Below are 22,703 nucleotides of genomic sequence, written 5' to 3'. Positions count from 1 at the left end.
TTAACCTGTTTTTCCATGTTGAGTCCAAAGTCAGTCTGAGTCTAAAAACAAAAATAGCTTCATTTAGTAGGCTTTAAAAGTCTGTACACGTCTGGGCCACAAGGAGGCAACAGTGCAGCATTCTTGTTACACCCAGTTAAGTGTTTCATAACTCACTCCTTACCCCAAGCACTTATTCAACCTCAACTTTTATTATGAAAATATAAACAGATATCTTATTTAACTCCATTATATGTATGTGTTTTTTTTTTGTTTTGTTTTTTTTTACAGTCAGACATTTCAAATATACAGGGAAAGCATTAGAATAGCAGGAAGGAGACAGCCGTCACGAGTTGGTACACAGCTCATGAATCCAGTGTTGTTTGCTCCATCTTCTTCCATCAGAGGTCATCGTGCAGAAAGCATCATAACAAACTCTGTGGAGGGAGACAGGGACAGCAGATCCACTGATAAGGGCTAATGACACTGATATCATAAAGGACAGCATGTGATAGAGCCACATCCTCATTGTTGTGGTAGAAGCTCAGTGTGATGTAATGGCAAAATGTTTCCATTATAACTACGTTAATGAAAATCTGGTGGGGTAATAGGTTGATGAGTAAATAAAATATAAAAAATCAAGGGGAAAAGCATTTAATGTCAGTTTTATTTTGTCTGGTTTTCCGGGCTGGAATTAAAAAGGTGGATTTAAAAGGTTAACAACTCCAATGTGATAACTGCCTGTTCCCAGGCTGTGTTTATCTCTTCCCGAAACTAGTAATCACTTTGATTACCACTTGTTCCAGTTCGCTGTATCCATTATCATGGATTCACTTGTCAATCAAGACAACTATTGATGTGCGTGTGTGTCAATGAAACGTGGTGGCTGACAGCTTGAGGCAGGTTTCTCTGAATCCATCCAGTCAATCATCATGTCTTCCATTTCCTATTGTCTTCCTGAAGCACTTTGCTCTGAAAGACTTCTAACTGTACGTGTGATTTTATTGATTTACTGAGTACTAAAGCTTAATTCCAGATTAACCCATTAACATTATCCCCTTGTGCTTCTCCTCTAACCACTATATATAAAAAAGAAGAAGTAAACTAAGTGGAGCAGCAATCCTGTCCCAATCGTCTGACCTGCCAGTGTTTTCACAGCAGTTTCTGTGGATGCCTGTTGGCCAGGTGCATTCTGGGCTATTCTGCACAGCTATGCCCAAATGCTGCCCTAGGGGCTAATTGATGAAAATGAGAAGCACCTGCTCATTGATCCTCTCTAAGACTGAAACACCTATTCATATGTTCCCAATAATTGTAATTGATTGGACTGCTGAAACAAGACAAACAGGATCACACCTCTAAGCCCTTTGTGTGTTGCAGCCCATATCTCTAACATCCATGCGGTGCAGACGGAGCTTTCACATGTGCACATCAACGCCTGTGTGTGTGAGTGTGTGTGTGTGTGTGGTTGTGTTCCATTGTATTGTTTATTTGCTTGTGAGTTAAGATGGTAATGTAATTTCTGCAAAGTCCTTGAGCTGTCCAACGACCGTGTGTTCTTTGTGTGTAACGTGACAGGTGTCCAGGCTTGTGTATTGATTGGCTTAATGCACTACTGATTAGATTGGATTGGCCCTTCCAACCAACCCACCTTGACTTAACCATCTCTCCTTTCCCATCTAACCTGTTCCTTGCCTCATTTTTTTTTTTTTTTTTACTAATTATCCCCTTCTGTCCCCTTCATTTTAAAGCCATTTACTGACCCCTCTGCTTTGTCCTTCCTCTTGGTCTCTCTTCCCTCATGTGCACTGGTTCCTCCCAACATTTTTAGTCACAGTTCTATCAGAATCAGACGTCCAAATATGCAAACGGACGATATTTGTAATAACTACGTTTGTTATTTTTACAATATTAATTTATTTAATGACATAGTACCCATTTTTCGTAATTAAATTCAATATCAGAATTTAGCCATTTTCAAATTTTCCTTTTTTTATTTGTATTATTGTTAGCAACATCTAATGTAGCCAACTAGCCTATGATTAATGACCATAGACTGGTGGCTTGTGAATAGATTTAAATTTCCAATAAGTATTGCCAATCAGCTTTATCTTTTGCCATTCTTTGTTAAAAGTATCAGATATCAATGATATAACACAAACTTGCACATTTTAGGGTTAGGGTCATGATTCAAATGTTTGATGAATGAACGTCTGCACACTGAGCTTCATCAGGCCTCTTACTTTACAAGGGATTGTAAGATATCAAAATTCATATTGCAAGGATAGGCTCTGCTTTGAGGGCGTGGTAGGTGTTTTTTTTATCAACATTAAATGAGAAATGTTGATCGAGTGAATTCTCTGAACCGAGGAGTTCTGCACACAGCAAGAGCTGGAAATGCAATGGCATGACAAGCCAAGGTAATGCAGATTGGTTTTGGTGTTGATCTATTTAGTGTGGCAGATAACCAAAACAATTGGTGTGTACCAAATTTAATGATTTATCACAGATAGTACAATTCCTTCCTATTTTTGAGCTAATGTACTCAATATGCATTTATATTCTTAGTTGAATTTAGTCAGGAATTTATAGCCTTCTCTATCTCTTTCTCTAGAAATGATGTCCATCCATTTCCTCCTATACATGTACATTTCTTCACTTTTGTAAGTCCATAAAGGCTCACCATCAAAGTCAATGTTGCCATCTTTGTTGAGGTCAATGTCACCGAGGATCTCCTCCAGCTCGCCTTTCTTCAGCTTCTCCCCCAGGAGGGTCTTCATGCCCTCTTTCAGCTCATCAGATGTGATCTTCCCATCGCCATCACAGTCAAACTAAAGCATGCAGGGTTAGTGGAGAACAACAAGTTGTGGACATGGAGATGTAGTGAGTAATAAATAGTTCAGAGGGGAAGACAAGGTGACATGAGGACAATACATGTTTTTGGGCTAATAATATGGAGTTGACACATTGAGTACATGATGATGGTGGGAAAAGAGAGGGAGGGAGAGAGAGAAAGCTATCAAGATAATTATTTTAATCAGAGGGGGGGAAAACTTCCCTGGAAGTGTGAAAACAAGTTTAGTCTTTAGATAGATGGTGAATCAGGAGGTGTTAATGCTCACATGAAAATTTAAATTTGAAGTGACTATAAGGCTGAATGGGGATGAGTTAAACCTGTATTTTCATTCATTCAGGACATAGACTATGAGGCTTCCAGAGGTTTCTATTCAGATTTGGTAGAATGGAGAGGCAATTTATTACTCTCCACAAAGATTCAAACATCAGAATATGTAAATTTGTGGCCTCTGACAACATCACGCACAACCTGATGATGACTCATGTGTGAAGGAGAAAGCGTCCACTTTTAAAACCATTAAACGCAGGTGAATGGTTCTTTTGATATCTTGCCTACAGGTTTTCATGAAAGCTTAATCTAAAGACTGTTATGTAAAAAAAAAAAAAAAATAGTTAAACAAACTGCATTAAATTGCTGTGCACTCCGATATGTTCTTTGTAATAAATAAAACCACTTGATCTGTGTTGTCAGTTGTTTTGCAGCAACCATTGAAAACCTATCATGCTACGCTGTGTTAAATGGCTGAACCCAGGTGTGTGTGAAGCTGAGTTTATAAATAACATCATCACCACATTTGTTTTGCCTGGTTAGAGACTACAGCACACTGGGGCTTGGCTCACGGGAACAATCAAATCACTGCTTGTGTACCTGCCTCTGTAATGACGTCACAAGTGAGCAACTCAAACATTTCCTCCAGACCAGTGAGGCACCATGAAAAGTGGGTATGGCAAATGAGCACATATGAGGAATAGAGTGCAGTGTAAATGTTGGATCTTTGGATGGTCTATATAAAAACCTAATATGAATATTTTCTTTTCCCCTTAAACCCCTTTGCACATTCATATTCAGTCAGCACTCTTTCTTCACATTTATTTAAAGTACTTGGCATTCTCTAAAGACATGTCCCGTTGTGCAAAGTACAGTTGCTTGAAGTCAGACCTCTGTGGAGTTTCTAACTGGCATCCTCTTACCTGTTTGAAGGCACAGCGGAGTTCCTTCAGCCCAACCATATGAGCCGTCTCCGCCAGCATCCTCGGCCCCATAAGCTCGCAGAAATCATCAAAGTCTACGTGACCACCCCCTGCAAAAAGACACAAATGGATGCAGCTCATATGTATATGCAGATGCACAAGTTGACTACAAAACAATAACTTCTCTGCCTCCTGGAGTGTTGTGTTGCTGTGCTACACATATGGATTCATGCATTAAGCATTAAGGTGTCAGAGGATACTGGCAAATATAGCATGCATAATTACCCACTAAGTGACAGTGGTGGCAGAAGTATTTAAATCCTATTCATAACCTGGCTGACTGTGTGACAATTGTCATTCGAAGTGATGAACCTACAGAGGATCCGGGGCCCCCCTTGTCTTGCACAGCTTTGGGCAATTTCCACCTCATTGTTTGGCTGGCCGTTTTGATTCATTGTCATCATTGTCATTGTGCTGTTTTCGACAACAACAGGAAGCTGTAAAAAGCTATATTATTATTAGGTAGACAAATGTGAAGCCAAATAAATTCTAATGTTACTGTTTATAGGCTTCTCCCTTTTGAGAGCTGTTGCTGTAGGGTTTGTTTCTCTACAGGCAGTCTTCCTTCCACATATACACTACTCACAAAAAGTTAGGGATATTCGGCTTTCAGGTGAAATTTCAGGGTGAAGCTAAAATGCATTCTAATCTTTACAGGTGAACTTAATGTGACCTTCTCTAAACTTTTGAATGCACATGTCCAACTGTTCAATGTTTCAGTAATTTTTGCACAAGTTGCTGTTCTCTGACAAGGAGCTTAACGGCAAAATTCACAGGTTTTTGATCCATGAATCAACCAATAAATGTCCTGGTTCAATTAGAACTGGTTTAAATAGTCGTCCTCATCATGCTGTTCACATTTTGACATCATGAGACCAAGACGACACCTAACAATTGATCAATTGTTCAATCAATCAGCCATGTAGAGGCTGGTAACTCTGTAGCCCAGAACCTGAATGACCTTTGGTTGCGCTTCAAGAAGAGTGGGATGTCTCAGCAGACAAGAAGTCCACCTGTGAACAGCATGAGACGTCGTTGTCAAGCTGTAATTGAAGCTCAAGGGCACATGACAAGTTATTGAGAGTTTTTTTGTTGTGGTGTACCCACCACTGTTGCTGCTTTTGTTTCAATAAATTGTTTGAGATGAGGAAATAACCAGTGCATGCTTCTACTGAAATGCTCTACGTTCATGATATAATATCACTGTAGTGTGAACTTTTCACATTTTCCATACTGTAAATTTCACCTGAAAGCCAGATATCCCTAACTTTTTGTGAGTAGTGTGTAACACCTGTATGACCTGACCCTTGCTCCCCTATTTATTCAGTGTGTGAGTTACGTCAACCCAATTTTTGACCAGTGGCGCCTGTCTTTGCCCCTGCTGCCATTCTGGTGACATCATGGACTTCGACCACTGCATCAAACCCTCGGCTACAAGCCCTAACTCTCAAGGCCACGTGCACAGCATTGTGCACACTTGCCAGTAGCAGAGAAACATCGGAGTAGATGACTTTGTGGCACTTCGGGAGGAAGAAGATGATGATAATGATGGATGGCAATCAACATTGTATTGTCCTCCTTGTCTCTCTCCTTCACATCTCAGTCAAGGGCTTTCCTCTATGTGCTGAGGAGACTGGAAAGGGCCACAGCAATGATGATTTTGGCTTTCTTGATGGCCACATGGTGACACAGTCCAGCATCAGGGTCACGAATCATGAAGCCCCACTCTATTGCTTTAACATCCTGCCTGGTGTCCACCACCTCCTGCAGAAACCACGCAGCTTGTTTCTCACCACACTGATGCCTAGAGCTAGTGTCCAGCCTACACATGGTCTGACCCTCCTCCTGAGCCAGAAATGATGGGACACAGGGAACATATGTCTGTCTGGAGGAAGTGGAATGAACAAGCAGCTTCATAACACCCAGTTTGGTTTTCTTTTCTGAGCGTTTTGCAGCCATTAACATCCATCCTCCCTTCCTTTTGTGTGCATTTTTTGTCAGCTGGAGAGCCACTGTCCTCTGTCTCACAGTCACAACCAAACATGGCCTCTTGTCTAAGAGAAGGATAACAGTGGCGGTCCCCCACACCACCGAACCTTCAGTGTCTGTCTGTGGCAGTCTCTCCTCATGATATGGTTTAGGTTAAGAGCTTCATGTTCTTACTGACATACTCTGCCTTGGCCCCTTTGGCTCTGCTTTCCCATGGGCAATGTTGAGCAAAAGGCTCTTCTCTCTTGAGTGTTACTCAAAGTGGCAAGGTTTGTTTTCCATGAGCAGTTGTAGGAATATGGAGACAGTAATGTCATCACAGGGAGAGACTGCTTAGTTGAACAAACCATTGTTGAGGGTTATTCTCATTTCATAAAGATCCCACAGAAAATGGGAAGCAGTGCACGCTTTGTCTCCCTTCAACAAATCTAACATACTGAGGGTCACCTAAAAGCATGTACTGGAATAGGTCAGCAAGACACTCTTCTACATTTTCCTTATACCTGGCCTCTTTGCAGAAGAAATGATGTTTCATCGATCCAGAGTGTGCAAGTACATCATGGTTTTCCACAGTGATTTAGCTGAGGAGACCCTATGGAGCTCAATTGGTCACCAGACAGACTATCATAGGCGGATAGTTTGTTCCATGCTTTTCCTTTTGGAGCTAGTTTTATCTCCCACATTTACACACTATTCAGGGCCAGGCAGCTCCATCGGCCTCTTTCCACATCATGTCTTTCCTCCAACTACTACACTACACAGAAATCTGGCTGCCAACTCACCCTGTCATAAGGGGTTTGGAGCAATAGCTCTCTTTTTGGCCAATAAAACAAATCTCTCTGTCCTTAGAACACCTGTAGCACAGCTCAAAGTGTAAGCAATTTATGTACACCATCTGTCTTTGATACTGCACTGTACTGAACCATACTGTAGGTGTCAAATAAATAATACATAGTAATAAATAAATAAATAAATATATATATATAATAACATACAATATGTCCCTCCCTAAAATATTTTGTCAAAACCAGGAGAAGTAGGTAAGGTTGGTAGCAGTGCCAGCCTTGCTGACGTCATGCTTGTCTGTGAAAAGTTTGTGATGTGCTCAGTGAGTGGAGCTGTGCTCATTACGCTACCTTCAACCCAGTTTGAACAACTTTTGTTTTGTTTGATCGCTATGGTAATTATCAAAACAGACTGATACAATTGGGAAGGCTTATGTTATTTGTCTGACAAAAGACAGGCTTATTTGATAGTGTAGACCAGTAGGCTGGGTCTGTTTTCATTATCTGGGCCTTGGTGGATGTGAAACACGACTCAATAAAGCCATGTGGTCATTTTGTGGTTCAAAAATTTAATCAGTGCTCTCAGTCTCAGCACTGTCGAGAATAAGAATCAGAAGTGGGTCTGTACGGAAAACACTTTTAATGGCGCTGAATCGTTAAGCTAATGTCTCAGACTGTCATCTACCAGTCTACGTCAGGGCAAGGACTCTGCAATAAAGGACCACTCCCGGCAAATTCATTCTAAGGATTTCCATACTTGCCTCAAGGTAAGGTATATTTTTTGGCTAACTGGCTTTACCCTTGTGGAACAACAGTCTGGAGGGTTCCTGCCACCGCCTTTAAGACTTTCTGTGCCTTAAGTGGGTCAGTGTATAATCACAGTGTAGAGAAATTCTCCCTGAGGTCCTAGGAGATTATTATTATTTTTTTAATTGAAAGTGCAATAGAAGGAAGATGGAATTTCATAATAAACTTGGAATACTTGATACCTCAAATTAAACCATCAATGAACAGATGGATAATTCCTATATACAGTATATGAAACTAGCATCAACTATGAATTGTCGCAGTCACCAAAGCCTGTTTGAAGCATCACATACTGAGTGTCTGTTTGTTTCAGCTGTTCAACTAAGTTATAGTGTATGAAACGTATAATTTCTGGTAAAGTCAGAATGGTATGAGTTACCTTTTGTACAGTGAGATTCAGGATGACGCAGTTGTTACTTTTGGGATTCTTAGCATCTTGAAAAGAGTTTAAAATACACCTCTGTAGGCTTTAACGCTCACGTGTGCTTCATAAATCTCTGTGAAACATTGTGTCAGATTTTGATGTGTGGGCCTGGTTTTCAACATTTGTTGCTGTTGTCATTCGAACCATCTAATCAGGAGATTATTTACACATGGGACACCAAGTGAATCTAATTAACAAGCTGCTAAGAGAGAAACCAGCTGCACCCTGACCTTGTGGATCACAGCCGATAAACACTGACTTACTGTACCTAGTGTGATGTAACTGTTTTGGGCCAAACAATTGCACTGTGGACCCAGAGTCCAATATTTTTCTCATTATCAGTGTTACTATCCTAGGGGCTCAATGCTAGCATGCGCTTGTACTGTATACTGATTTAGTTCAGTATTTTTTTACAGAGCCGGTAGTTAACAAACATGAGACTGTCTGATAAATTGTGTCGATGTAGAGTAACATCTAAACTAAGAGGCACCAGGTTTGAGAAATGAGGCTGGCTGAGTCAATCCCCATACAGTAGACTGCCATGTAAAAAATGTTGAACAGTACAGCAAAGATGTACTGTGCACAGACAATGGTTTCAGTCTTAATGGCTGATTTGCCCCTTCATAGAAATGTTTGGGGTAAATAAATATATATATATATATATATATATATATATATATATATATATATATATAAATATATATATATATATATATATATATATATATATATATATATATATATATATATATACTGACTGAAACGGACCAAAGTGATGTTTGCACATATTTATGCAGTTTAAATGTTTGTTTGGTTGCCTGTTTAATGAGCTAAGGTGCAGGAAGACTTGTGTGTAAGTTAGGAGACCCCCGGTTAGCTCTACACTATATTTGTGTAAATTTTACTGACATTAGATAACATTAGTGCTTTACAATTTAACTATGATTGACCCACTCACGCAGACCAGTGACAGTGAGGCATGTGAAGTACCGTCCAGACCATCGCAAGCGATTTGGGGTTCAGTGTCTTGCCCAAGGACACGTCAACCTGTCGCTAGGAGCTATCCAACCTAGTGATTACTGAATGAACCAATATACTGTACCTACTGAGTCATAGCCATCGTCAATAAATATCATGAATCAGGATATATTACAAAACATCACACTCTGAGCGTGCTCCACGTGTCTTTGCCCCATGAGATTTATGTAAAGTTTGGCAGAAACTTCTGTTTGTTTAGATTTGCAGACCTTTGCACTGACACCATGTAGGAGTTGCAGACACAGCCTCGTGGCAGAAATCCAGAAAAACACTAAACAGTAGATCTATACTTGATCGTTCAAAAAGAAGGCAAAAATAAACAAACTCATTAAGAGGAGAGGAAAGTTAGGTCTCACCAAATTCACACCTCTACATGCAGACTCACACTCATAGACCCCTGCACCTGCAGTGTGAGGCCCATTAATCAGTCTGCTAAATCGTCTCTAATGTCCCCAACTTCAAAGACAAACATCAGTTCCTCGCTGACTCTTAGGAAGGAACATGCACAAATACCAGCACAGGTGTTTGTGCAACACAGACAGACACATTACTCACAAATTCACTCCTGCTCTCTTCAGAAAGACTCATCAGTCATGCTCTCATGCTTTAACCACTGAAGTAGAAATGAAAACCATGCACACACATGCCACCAGACAGATAAATACACACATTTCATTTTGATTTGCTGGATGATCTCGATGAGCTCCATCTCTGTAGGCATGTAGCCCATAGTCCTCATGCAGTCTGCGATGTCTTTGTAATGGATGAAGCCATCCGCATCATAGTCAAATTCCTTAAAGGCCACCTGCAGCTCTGACAAACACACAAATCACAGCAGTTGCAACAAACCATTAAATAGGGTAAAAAAAAATTTTTCCCAAGAGTGAAACACATTTGCACGTAGACAATGAATAGTTGCGCTCTCAGCAAAGTAAACTTATCAGTAAGTTGCTAACTTCAGCAGACAGAAGTACAGCCAGCTCTTAAGAACAGTGAGTTATGTTGTTTTTAATTGATTTTTGTAGCTCTGAGTAATTGGCAAAGAGCGTTTCACAGCGAAAAGAGAGAGACATTCAATCTAGGTGCCAGTTTACGTAACAAGAGGAAATATCGATGCCATTGACGAAGCTCTGGAATTTACTAGTCGTTTATCATGTTTGCATCGTAATTACACATGCAACATCTTACCATCTAACTCCTCAGGCATCAGCTCCCTCTCCTGCAGTGCACAGAAGAAAAGAAAAGAAAGACATTGGGAGTAAACACAAGACATCATTGGAGGATGGGATGTAAAATCAGGGTAGGTTTTTAAACAGCAAATTCTCTTGAGAAATACCCCAGTGATAATCTGGTTTTGACTAGCAAATTAGAATAACATGCATATCATGTCAACACTGGTACATGCTGACAGTAAATTCTAATGGGATTTCACCCAGCGACATGTCTTTTCTAATTTGCAAAATGACACAATACCACACACACACACACACACTACATCTGCAGCATCCCAAGGGAGATGCTGCATAAGCTCATTCCGTATGTGCATGCACACACATACCCATGCACGGCCATGTGATGGTGAGTTTCACAAACCTTGCAGTGTTGCAAAAACTAACACACAGATACATGCACATATACGCTTGCCTGCACAGACACAAGACATGTAATTTGCATATATAGCCTTGTGTGTGGAACATTCAGAATTCTCTGCCTTATTTTGACATTTGCTCAGGGTGATCTCTGTTGCTCTCTGTCTCTCTCTTTCCCTCATCTTTTCATGCATTTTCAGGGAAGTTGAGGCAGCGCTAGAAGCTAGGAACAAAGTCTCCACATTGCTGCTTAGCATAATGGATGGCAGTCAGACTTAGGTGTGCTGAGGGCTCAAAGAAGTTATACGATAATGTATTCCATTGGTTGCAACTGACAATTTTGATAAAAATACACTGTAATTTGGCCATCTGTTGCTCTGAACTGTAAGTGCATCCTCGGGCAAGAAAAGCACTCAGTAGCCTATTAAAAGGACCAGATTAGAGGTCTGAGAGATTCACATTAATCCATCATGTGGTTTGTCTGCCTTGAAACTATATTCTAATTAGCATATCTGTAAACTTGTACTGACTTAAATTTGCATATGTAGAGCATTCAATATTGAAATACAATCCTGAAATGAATTGTCCTTTAAAAGCAATATGACAATGTATCTTTAGCAAGCTGCCTGCTGTTTGATTCATTTAAATTGTGGTTGTGCCTGCAGCATCCCAACTCCAAGGCTTAGTAACGATGTGCCGTTCTGCACAGAAACATTATCACATCCACAGGGAAAACAAGAGACATGGAAACTCTGTTGTCTTGGCGTAGAGCAACTGAGCCTTGCATATGGAAATATCACTCATCATAAAGATGGCATAAGCCTGAGGATATCTATAAGTTCAAAGAAACAAGAATGACATACAAGCATTTGAAAGCTCTGACTATTGCTCGCACAAATGTGGACAACTTTGCTATGGGCTTATTTTTCCTCACTGTCATCCAGTAAGGAAAGTATTGAAACTGAGTAGAAGATCTGCTTAGCTGAAAGAAACAAATTGCATCTATTTCATATTGGCATATTTCTGATATGTTAGACGTTTCCTTTCTTCCGCTGTATTTCAGTGGAATTACGGCTTTGTGGCTTTTTATTAAAAACTTACAACAGAGATATGTTTTTCTCTTGTCCAGCTCTGACGAACTTTTGGCAAATTTACTTCAACACCATGTCTAAGGTTTTCTCAAAGATTATTCACGCTTCACCACACATTGGCATTTTTGGTTTTCCAGTAGAGTATACCCAATATTCTGTTAAAGAATTGGAAGTAATAGCTTTCAGTAGCTCAAGTGAACTTGAACAAATTCTTGCAACCGTTTATGCAACAATGTACCCCCCCCCCCCTCCGCACACACACACACACACACACACACACACCTTTGTTTCTCTTTCTTTTACTATTATTTATCTATCATTTTATATGTCTAAATATTTTTTTCATTGTAGACCTATTGTCTATTTGTTTTTATTTTTTGTAATCGTTGCAAAATGTGCAAATCTAAATTTAAGGGTGTATACAAACTTGTTAAAGCTGACACCAATGCGCCCTGATATATGTAAGTGCCTTTGTTATTCTTGTATACACATCAATACAAATATGAAACAGAAAAACTTACAACAGAGCACCCAAGCGCGGAACACAAGCAAGTAGAGGAGATGGACAGCCTTTGCTGTTCAGATAGTTTGACTGCATCCACTTCAGATTCTGAAAGAATTGTGTTTTTCCTTTGATCTTAAAGTCTATTTAATGCCTGGCTTACTTTTGCGCTTTTACATTTTTATGTAGGACTGCACTTTTAATCAAGTGTCCATTTCCATTACTTAATTGTTACTTTTATTAAACACAATGAATTTCCAACCTTCAGTTCTTTTTACTGCTGAAAAAATGAGAGATAAAAAGGGAAATCAGAGCAGCAGTGAAACTGAAATGCAAAGAGAAGTGCAATATTTTCCTCCTAATACATCCTAATACATGTTGGCACTCAGGGTGGCTAATACATAAATCATGCAAGGTCATCCTGTTCAAGTGCAGTATAGCTGCAGGAAAGAAGAGGCACCGTGGTTTATTTGGAAGCTGCGTCGCATGGCAGGCGTTCAAATCATTATTACAATACAGTACAATATTGCCAGCACAGTCTATACACAAATGCAATGAAGAAGAAATTGCATCAAAAGTTTTCTTACTGTTATTAAACACTCAAGTCATGATTTATATAAGCCCTTCAAATCATGTGATGTGTTTTTTTATGCCTCTGCATGAAGAGCAAGACTGTTGCCCAGAGTGCAGCACCACTGTTTACCCTGCACAGGATCCGTCATCCTACAAGGGCATATTTAGATAGCAAGGTCAACACATTAATTGGATTTTTTTTTTCATCCAAAAAGGATTAGACGGCATGCCATGCATGCTCTCAATTCATTTGTCAGAACGAGCCCATTAACAGTTAATTTCATTCTGCCTGCCTTCACATGGCCCATTGAGCAGTCTACAGCTTTGTAAGCATGACGCATGAACACAAGCATGTGGTTACTTCACATTAACGCATATGGTCCTTAGACTGTAAGGGCACTTCATGTCACACATAGAAAGTAATCACTGATAGGGGCAGTTTATTTTGCCAAGCATCCTCTGTGGCTCTGTCTGACATGTAAATGCATCAGTTGTCCTTCTTTAGCTATTTGTCTCTCTCAGTTCCTGTTGGATATAATGAGTGCTGACAGTGAACCTTGCTGAGGGGGTTATTAATACTTGTGTGTTAAGGCAGGGATTAGGAATGCTGCAGGGTGGATGGTCTCCCTGCCTAAGTGTTGGGGAAGAAACCAAAACGGTGTGTCCCCTTTCCTGTGAAAACAATGCAGAGCTCTCTCCCTGGTTACTAAATTCAAACCAAGGACTGTCACAGTAAAACAAGGCAGATCAGTCATGGCAGGTGAGGTAGTAACTCACGGAGGGATACAGAGAAGCAGTCCACAGTAGCCCAAGGTCATTGCGAAATGGTTTTCATTTTCCATAAATTGCTTTAAAACAATGAAACGGTCCCACTAGGTATTAAGAAATCTAGTTATGAAACATCATTAAAAGGTTCATGGACGCACAACAGCCTTTGGCACAGATTTCTTTTTGTTATCTTTTACAGTAAATCCCTCTGATGAAGGCATTTATGGAAAACCCTTTGGCTCTGCTTTGTACCAGGGTCTCAGCACAATAGTGATAATAGTAATAGTGAATAACAATAGTAATGACATTAGCAATAATATGATACAAGGACCACTCTAAACGTAACTTACACAATTAACACTAAAACAAATGGCATCTGATTTAACCAATGAGATCGCAGATTAAATTAGTATTAGTAATAATATCCTATGCATATGAGCAATATACTATAGATACAATAGATATTCCAGGAGCCAACTCTGTAAAATCTAGAAACTAGATTATGAATTTACTTTGTAGCCAAGGTAAAAGATACTTTTCCTGTAGTAATAGAGCATGTTTTCCGGGGCTTTGGTGTGCCATAATGGAGCACATCAAACTAATTCACTCATGCAACACTGGCCCATTCATCAGCTGTATGTTTTTCAGCTGACTGGAAATGTTTAATATTGTTCTTCTTAGATTTGAGGTATTATTGATTGAAATGTATAATTAATTATGCAAATAAGAATGTGATCATCCACATGGGAAGTTTTAATTTCAGAAAATAGAAGAAGCCCTTGAAATTACGTAGTTGAGTTGTCATTTAGATTTCTGTCCTAGAAAGTACATACTCTCCAGGTCAGGCTCGTTAAGATACTTAACATATGAGTATGTCCAAAAATAACCTTATTTTATAGTATATTAAACCTATACTGTTGTGGTATGTGATACATAAATCAGCTAATGGTTTTAACAGGGACACGGAAGGTGACACGGAGATGGATCATTTATTGGCTAATGTCCAGTTGTCATGTTCCCAAATACTCTGAGGTCCTACAGGAATCTGGGATCATGGTATCAGGCATGAACAGAGCCTATACTTAAAGCAGAAGTAAGTGATATATTTGTGTTAATATAAGTCTTAAATAGTTGTATCTTCCGACAGCAATCACTTACATAGAGTGTTTGGACCGAAACACGGGTCTGTCAGTCACTCTGCTCTGCTCTGAGCCGAAGAGAAAACATTTATCGTATCCTACAGTTTTTATCCAATGAGGAGAGAGAACGGCATGCAGGGCTGTGTGTGCAGCCAAGGAACGCCGTGAATGTGGTGACGTAGGGACGAGGACTGTTATGGTGCGTTCAAGGAAACTCGTAACTCGTGTTTTTCCGACCTGTGAAGTTGTACCAGTTCGATCTGGTACGAGTTCACAGGTCGGAAGTTACGAGTGGCCGTTATAGTGACTTTCACAGGTAAAACAGGTCGGGAAAACACGAGTGGGTTGCCTGGAACGCTACAAAGTCGTAAGTTGTGACTTGAAGCTGTACTTTACGGTTTCAAAAGCCTGCCTGGAATGCAGCATTACCCAAAACGACCGGATCGCTTACTTCTGCTTTAACTTCAGCCACACAGTGCATCAGTGGACGGCAGCCCATGCAGTGTCCGGGCAGTAAATCGTTTGTCAAGTGGAATTATGGGAGTGACTTCCTTAAAAGGATGTCTTTTCAGATTTAGAGGATGAGGTAACAGCCTGCAGTCCTGATCACAGGGCTTCATCTTGAATGGAAAGAGGTGGATGATGTTATTGACTTCCTGCTGCCTTTGACATCAGCAATTACTGGTTTACAGACAGTGCATTCATTTTTAGATTCTCATGGTTCACTGCTTATCCAGGCGCCACAGCTACAATCATTGTTTATATTTCCAATCAATAGTTACCACTTAAAATCTGTTGAACAAACGGATCTATTTTCCAACTCAATTCTGTTTACCTTAAGTCTACAAACCTCTATTTTACCAACCTGTGTGTTTGCACATCTCTAACCTGAGCAAATGTATTAATTGACCATGAAATTGTGGAATTAGATAATTAAAAAAAAAAACTCATTCATTATGAAACATCATTTCAGTATCTTTCTTTTCACAATCACAATAGCAACCATTTAGCTGTGTTTTATCAGTTTCTATCAAGCTGTTGCTTTGGTCTTGAGGATCTGACAGCTAATCACATAACTCGCTCTTGCCTTTATTTTTTGATTGACAAAGACCTGATTAAATGTGAAATTAAGAATTTAAAAAAATAATAGACAGATTTTATTGTTGATTTAACCCAGTTTACATAGCAAATTCATGTAAGCGACTCCTGCAACAGCCTCTGGATGTAGGGCAGGTCTTGCACCGGGTCAAGGATTTTTGAGCTGACTGCCCACCAACAGCGCTGATGTGTTTGTTTTTTAACACAGGGGGTCACATAGGGCTGTTTAATGGGCTGTTTAATCTCCAATATTGCTGCACAACTGCAATTTTAAGCTTGTGTTGCATGTGTTGATGTCATTGCTCTTTATAAAGATCATGATCTTTGATTATTTTACTCAGGTTTCCAAGACAAAACTATTATGTAGACCCAGTTCATTGTTGATTAATGTTGGAAAAATAAAGCAAACCAAGCAGATCCATACTCACAACTGATACTACAGTATATGACCGAACAGTGGAAGCTGTCAACCATTTTAATTTTGCGAAATCAGGGAATACAGAGACATGCCACAGACACAAAGTTGACTTTATATGTAATTTCATGTGATGTTTTGGAAAAAAGTAGTGCCAGCCTGACTGAGAGTATCCTTGTTTTTGATTCTGTCTTGTCTGGGCATTGACTGTAGGACATAAAAACATGCTGACCATGATTAAGACATGCAGGAAACTGTGGTATGCGGCCAACGACAGCCGTGCCTCTACAGCACAGCTGTGCACACAGGAGGTTCTAACAATCTTCAATGATAAAACACACCGGCTCCATGTTTGAGTTGCTCTCAGGGCAATGCTATAGGATACACGTGGCAAAGAAAAGATTTACATGGACTTGTTTATCCCAGATACAATGAATGCAGTCAACCAACTACAAAAAGCTTGGGCAAGTGTTCCACCAAACGACGTTTTGCAGTGGGACCGTACAGTAGCTGCATACTGGGTTCACTGCTGCTTTGAGATGGTGATGATTGGTTTAAAGAAATGCAAACAAGCCAGAGAGATTTTCTCTCATTGCAAGATGATAGTGGATGCAGTGAAACCATTACTCCAACTAGATTTTTATGAAACCAAAAGTTTGAAACTGCAACTCTGTCCTCTTTTGGTGCAAACAGAGTATATGAACTGACCTGTCCAAAGAGTTTATTGAGGAAAGAGATGTAGGCAGCTGCCACTGCTGAACTGTTGCTGAGGCTCCTTCTACTGCGCCGACGAGCCTCGTCTTCTTCAGGGCCCTTCCCTTTGGGGGACTGTGACTTTGAGCTGTGAAGTGTGCATTTGCGTGAAGTGTTGAGAACAGTCATCATCAACGCAAGGTCTATAATTTCCCCTCCTAATTTACTTTAACAAACACACTTAAGTGCCTTTTGGGTGATATTCTTAGAAAGGTACTCTGTCAAGCTTTCCCTAAAGTAATTGCTTAGCCTGAGTGAAATGATTAAAAAGAAAACGTCAACAGACCAATTAGCTGACATCAGAGGTTACATCAGTCAGCCTTTTTTTTATTTTAAGGACAATTTTGAAATTCTAAAGGCTACTAAGGTCTACTAATCGATGACAGTAATTGGATACACAGCGCTATAGTACAACCCACTCCCCTTATTCTAGTCAATGTTGATTAGAAACAGAGAATGATAATAACCAGAATTTCTTGGAGAGGCTCAGCTGAAGTGCCTTGTTTTTGAATCTCCCAGCAGCAGGCGATGATCTTCCAGCTGACGGACCCCTCCCTCCTCGTGGAGACATGCTAGGAGAGAAAGACAAAGTATTCAGTTTAGTGCATTAAATGTCATGCAAGTGAAATGAATACTTCTTTTTTGTTATAACCAATAATATAGCCTAAATCAACACTGAACTCTGTGGATTGCCATTTAGATAGAGCATCCTGTGGAGGAGATTTGCATTGATAGACAGCTGATAACAATAGGATTAAGATTGTTTGTTATCTAAAGGTTATATTTCTCAGAGACTACTACAAAAACAACCTCCCAAAGATGGTAGACAATATCTAGGAAGTTTGTCTTTCTCATCTCTTGCTATTGTACAAGAAAAATGTAGAGATGGATCTACTGATTATGTAGCAGTCCGACATTGTGAGTTAGACTGCCGTTTACACAACTTCACCAACCCCTGACCAAGCTTTTTGTTACAATGTATGAATTTATTCATCAATGTACTACACATTTTTCTTCACCATGGTTGCTGCATGCTGTCACTGACCTGGCAGCAGATGATGGTCTACTGTCTGAGCCACTCTTTGAACTTTTCAATGACATCCTGTTTGGAAGAGATGGAGAGGAATGTGAGCACATAAAAAGAGATGAAAAGCAAAGAGAGAGTGTCCTTCCAAAAAGCCACATATGGATTATGGGCAGAAAGAACCATAATGTTCAACATTGTTGGCCATTTGGAAAACGCTATACATACAACACTTATGTATTATCACCTTGTAAATTTGTTATGGCAGACAAAACAATTGCCTATGAATGACCCAGCAGACACGCAGCAGGAATAACTTTCATTTTTGAGTTCAGTCATACTAACTGTATCTGGCTTTAGTTTCTAACTTTACCTCTGTCATTTTGTGCTGGGTAGTGTGGGATTTTAGCCAAACCAAAAAATGACTGACATCCTTTACATAATCCAAAATTATGTTCACAGTTCTCACAATGTGCTAAAGAACAAAAAAACAAAAAACAAATATGGACTTTGACTTTGATAAAGCATGACTGGTACATCTTGGGGGAGGAGAAATCACTTCCCAGATGAGAGACAGATTAATTTGTAAGAGGACACACACCCAAACAATAAAATCTAAATGATACACAAAGCAAACGAGTGGGAGGAAAGCTCAATTCAGCCAAGATGAATGGAACATGAGCTGGGCACAGTGAGTCCAAAAAATAGAAACACAGGACTGTGAGATGGAAGAAGATGGAGAAGAGAAAGATTAAGAAAAAGGGAGTGAAAGACAATCACATGTGTTGGACTTGCAGAGGAGGAGCAGGGGGAGGAGAAGGAGAGATTTATGGCTGTCTGTTTCGGAGGCAGATTAATCTTCTGTCATGGACCTCTGCTGTTCTGGCTATCAGCGCCTTATGATGAACGGCCATACTTGGCACTGATGTGCTATAAACATAATGCCTCACTCCACTGTCTCACATGCCACAAAAATGGTGCGAAGACGGATACTGAAGAGCTTCTCCTGCGGCCGCTAGTCAGGGCAGACCACGAGGGCCATAATGAGAAGAGACATGAAGACCAGCCAGTCCTCTAAATTACGCCTGACCGTTTAATGTGCCTCCGCCAAACGAACCGCATTCCCTAACTCCCACTGGGCCGAACGAAACGTGCCATGACTGAGTAGTGATTGCCTGTCTGTCACACTTTCACGCAATCAGCGAGCATGTGATGCATGCTGATTGCAACACGCTTCGAGCATGTTAAGCCATAAGGGTGGAGAAGGAAGACATTTTCATGTCCACGTATGATTACACTCGTGGCATTCATTTCAAATTGGACGGTATTTATATAATCCCTCGCTGCTACACTGTTATGTCCATGGTACAGGAATAGTTTATCCATATACACCCAGGCTCTGATACTTCAAATGTTTACAAAGTCTTGGATTTACAAGTATGCACACACAAGCAGACACTGTTTCTCACATAGACACACACACGTGTCTTTCACTTCCCCAAAATGCATTCACGTTGCACATGTGGTTTAGGCGAGATATCTGGACTTTGTAGTGGTGGTTTCACATTGTTTGCCTCAAGAATTGCTCTCGTCTTCAGTGAGCACACAACTCCCATCAGGGTAAACAAACACACGCACGCTCACACGCACAGAATGTACACATGCATGCTGCACACCACACGAGCCGCTGAGCAGCACTTTGTGTGTCTCCTCCCTAAGTGGCCAATTGCTGTCAATCATCAAGCCAACACGAGCAATTTTAGATCCTAATCACGCTAATTGAAGTAATGAAATGGAGGGCCAGGTGGACCGGGCCAAAACAAACACAGCTGATGATGGAGAGCAGGTTGGAGCATTAGGGGTTAAACACCAAAAAGGAATTCTAAATATATTTCACAAGAGCCACTGGAGTGAAGGGTGCCGAGATTTATTGTATGTCAAACAAACAAGACCCACATACAGTGTGTACACACACACACACGCACACACACACACACACACACACACACACAACAGGCAGAAAATAGAAAGCACTCAGAGAGGTGATTACTTCACCAAGGCACTGCACCATTCTTTTGATCTGTTATTTTAAGGTTTTTCAGATGGAATGAAAAGCGACAGAAACAGTTTTTTTTTTTTTTTTTTGTGGGGGGGGGGGTTGCATCTCAATGTGAAATCTGCATCTAAATATATGCAGTGACAGGCATCATTCTGATTGGATGATAGTGATCCAGATTTCCGGAGCATACCTCAGTCCCAGTGGGGAATATGAAGGCTTTGAATGAGGGTGGAAGGATAGTTTAAATTTGTGATGTTGCTGTAGCACCACATAAGAAATCTGACTATATTCTGACTATATTTTAGGTCACAAAAAAGTAAATAGTTGTTAGAAATGGCCAGAGAATTTGCTAATGAATCAATCAATTAATCTGTTAATTAAATTAATATTCTAGTGAGTTATTGCACTGCTATAAAATTGTTGGATTTACATCAGACAGTTAAAAAGAAAAACAGAACTATTATGTAGGAGAGCCACAGATCTTCTCTAGCCCATACAGTACATTCATATTTCAGAACGTCCTGTCTACATTACCCACAATGCAATACAAGAACTCACATCCTCAAATTTCTCATTTCAAGCGCCGACTGCACACACTTTTTCTTTTTTTTGCCTCATGACATCATTTGAGGCTTTATACAGCTTCACAGAGCTCACACGAGCACCTGGGAACAACCTTAATGTACAAATTCATTGGTGTTTCCCTTTAAAGAGACTACAAAGAGTTTAGGAAAGCGAAGTGTTTTCGAAAACGAAAACATTTGCCATGAATGTTTTCATTAATCAAGAATGAAAATTGGAGGTTCGAAGACGATCAGATACCGTCGTAGTTCCGACCATAAACGATGCCAACTAGCGATCTGGCGGCGTTATTCCCATGACCCGCGGCAGCGTCCGGGAAACCGAAAAAATGCTGGGTGGGTCGATCGCTACATAATAATATCAAAATAACGATAAAGACAAAATGATATATCAAAAATGGACCCATTAACAAGTGTGGGTAACACACATCCATCCATTTTATAATCAAAAACAAACTCCTCTGGGTCTCTTTAAGCATTGCATTTTTCATAATTGTAAAAAATCTGATAAACGCCTATTACAAAAAATGTCACTGAGATGTTTGGGAGATGCCAATGTAATTACAACAACAAAATCACCTTCTCAGTTAGTGTACAAAACAAAACAAAAAACGAACACAGAATTACATGAAGAAAAACGCATTTTGCAATTCTCTGCTCAGATTGGCCACGGGGTCAGGTGAGGCTGCACCCCTCTTTCTCTTCTCCCTCTATTTTCTCTTTGTCTTCGTATTATCTTTCTATTCGCCTGCTGTCCAGTCAGAAGACAATCAATCCCAGAGGGCCCGACAAGCCTGTGTCTGATCCATAAACAACCGATGGTAATGCAATCTGGTCTGGCACTCCATCTTATCGTCACCTATTTTAACACCTCTCCACCACTTCCTCCACCTCAACCCCCACCCAGCACTGATTTCATGTCACAGCTCTGAAATTAGACTGTCGCCTTTACTATTGGTACAGATATAGAGGAACATAGGGCAACAATGAGATATATTTTCTCATTCACTGACATCTTGTCTCTTCATTTGGGAAAATCTGTATATTGCATTTGTCTAATTATTGTCTAATTACAACCCCTTCCTGCTTTTTATTTCTAGAAGGCTGCCCCATAATGACACAGTGGAGTTCATTTGAGTAAGCCTGTTGATGTAATTGCATTGTAGCAAGCAACAGGGACGCTAATATTGCACCAAAACAAATACAAACAGTGGGTTGGCCATCTGTTGGTTTGTACAGAAAAATACACTCAAGATCCAGATATATCAAAAATTATAAAGCAGAGAAGAGACGCCTGTCGATCTCATTAAGTGGGCTGCCTCAAAATGCTCAGCGCCAGACATATCACAAATGAACCATAGCAACTCCAGTTGTTTTGAATTATTTAACATTTCAGAGAAAACAAGTTGACGCTCGACTATAAATCACGAGTAACACCTAAACACAAGCTTACCTTCTTCTGCCACCAAAAGAAAGGGAAGAAAAAGATGGTTTTACTCTGTGTTTATTCTGGTTAATCAGATTGCTATGGTTGTTTGTTTCAAATGACAGATGCGAATGAGGTGTACCTGTATGGAGCCTAACCTAACCTGAGGATTATACAACGAAAGGTGATTATCCAGCTAAACATGTCTGGATTAGAGATGTAACTGGCTGCCCCCGTCCTCAAGAACAAAAAGGGCAATAGTATTGTCTTACTGCAGATATGATGGGAAGGCAGCTGGATTAATATATTTCATTCTGTTCGTTTTATTTTGGTTTGAATGTCTTCAGCCTCAAGACACAATATTATTATTGAATGACTCATGGATCCATTAAGCACTGTCAAAACCTTTATATGTTCATTTACAATTCTAGTCAATGATTCAAAGTTTCTGCTACAGATTTTTAAAAGAATCCAAACACCAATGTTGTCTTTTATTCTACCACAGACAGACGGTGATGATGAAGTTGAGGCCGAAGGGGAGAGGGGGCTTAGCAGA

The 22,703-nt window shown here is 40.1% G+C and overlaps 1 protein-coding gene across 1 annotated transcript; it reads right to left on the bottom strand.

Annotated features, from left to right (window-relative positions):
* Positions 1-242: 242 nt before the first annotated feature.
* Positions 243-22,253, bottom strand: cabp4 (calcium binding protein 4). The gene is made up of 9 exons (XM_085778380.1): positions 22,175-22,253; positions 18,103-18,159; positions 17,525-17,629; positions 17,013-17,145; positions 10,318-10,348; positions 9,799-9,942; positions 4,027-4,136; positions 2,663-2,810; positions 243-416 (listed from the first exon to the last, which is right to left on the bottom strand). Exons 2-9 carry the CDS (start codon positions 18,156-18,158, stop codon positions 388-390), a joined length of 756 nt encoding a protein of 251 aa, XP_085634506.1. The 5' UTR covers position 18,159; positions 22,175-22,253; the 3' UTR covers positions 243-387.
* Positions 22,254-22,703: the final 450 nt, after the last annotated feature.

Source organism: Trachurus japonicus, chromosome 1 (genome assembly GCF_045865225.1).
Source record: "Trachurus japonicus isolate A0001 chromosome 1, Traja_1.0".
Classification (NCBI taxonomy): domain Eukaryota; kingdom Metazoa; phylum Chordata; class Actinopteri; order Carangiformes; family Carangidae; genus Trachurus; species Trachurus japonicus.
The sequence above is the reverse complement of the archived record's forward strand: the minus strand, read 5'-3'. Positions and strand labels throughout refer to the sequence as shown.

Coding starts and splice junctions, on each gene's coding strand:
- cabp4 (XM_085778380.1), bottom strand. CDS start 18,158: ATGTCATTGAAAAGTTCAAAGAGTGGCTCAGACAGTAGACCATCATCT. Junction 10,349..17,012: donor TCAATAAACTCTTTGGACAG/GTCAGTTCATAT, acceptor TGTGCACTGCAG/GAGAGGGAGCTGATGCCTGA. Junction 4,137..9,798: donor CCAGCAAATCAAAATGAAAT/GTGTGTATTTAT, acceptor GTCTTTTTGCAG/GGGGTGGTCACGTAGACTTT.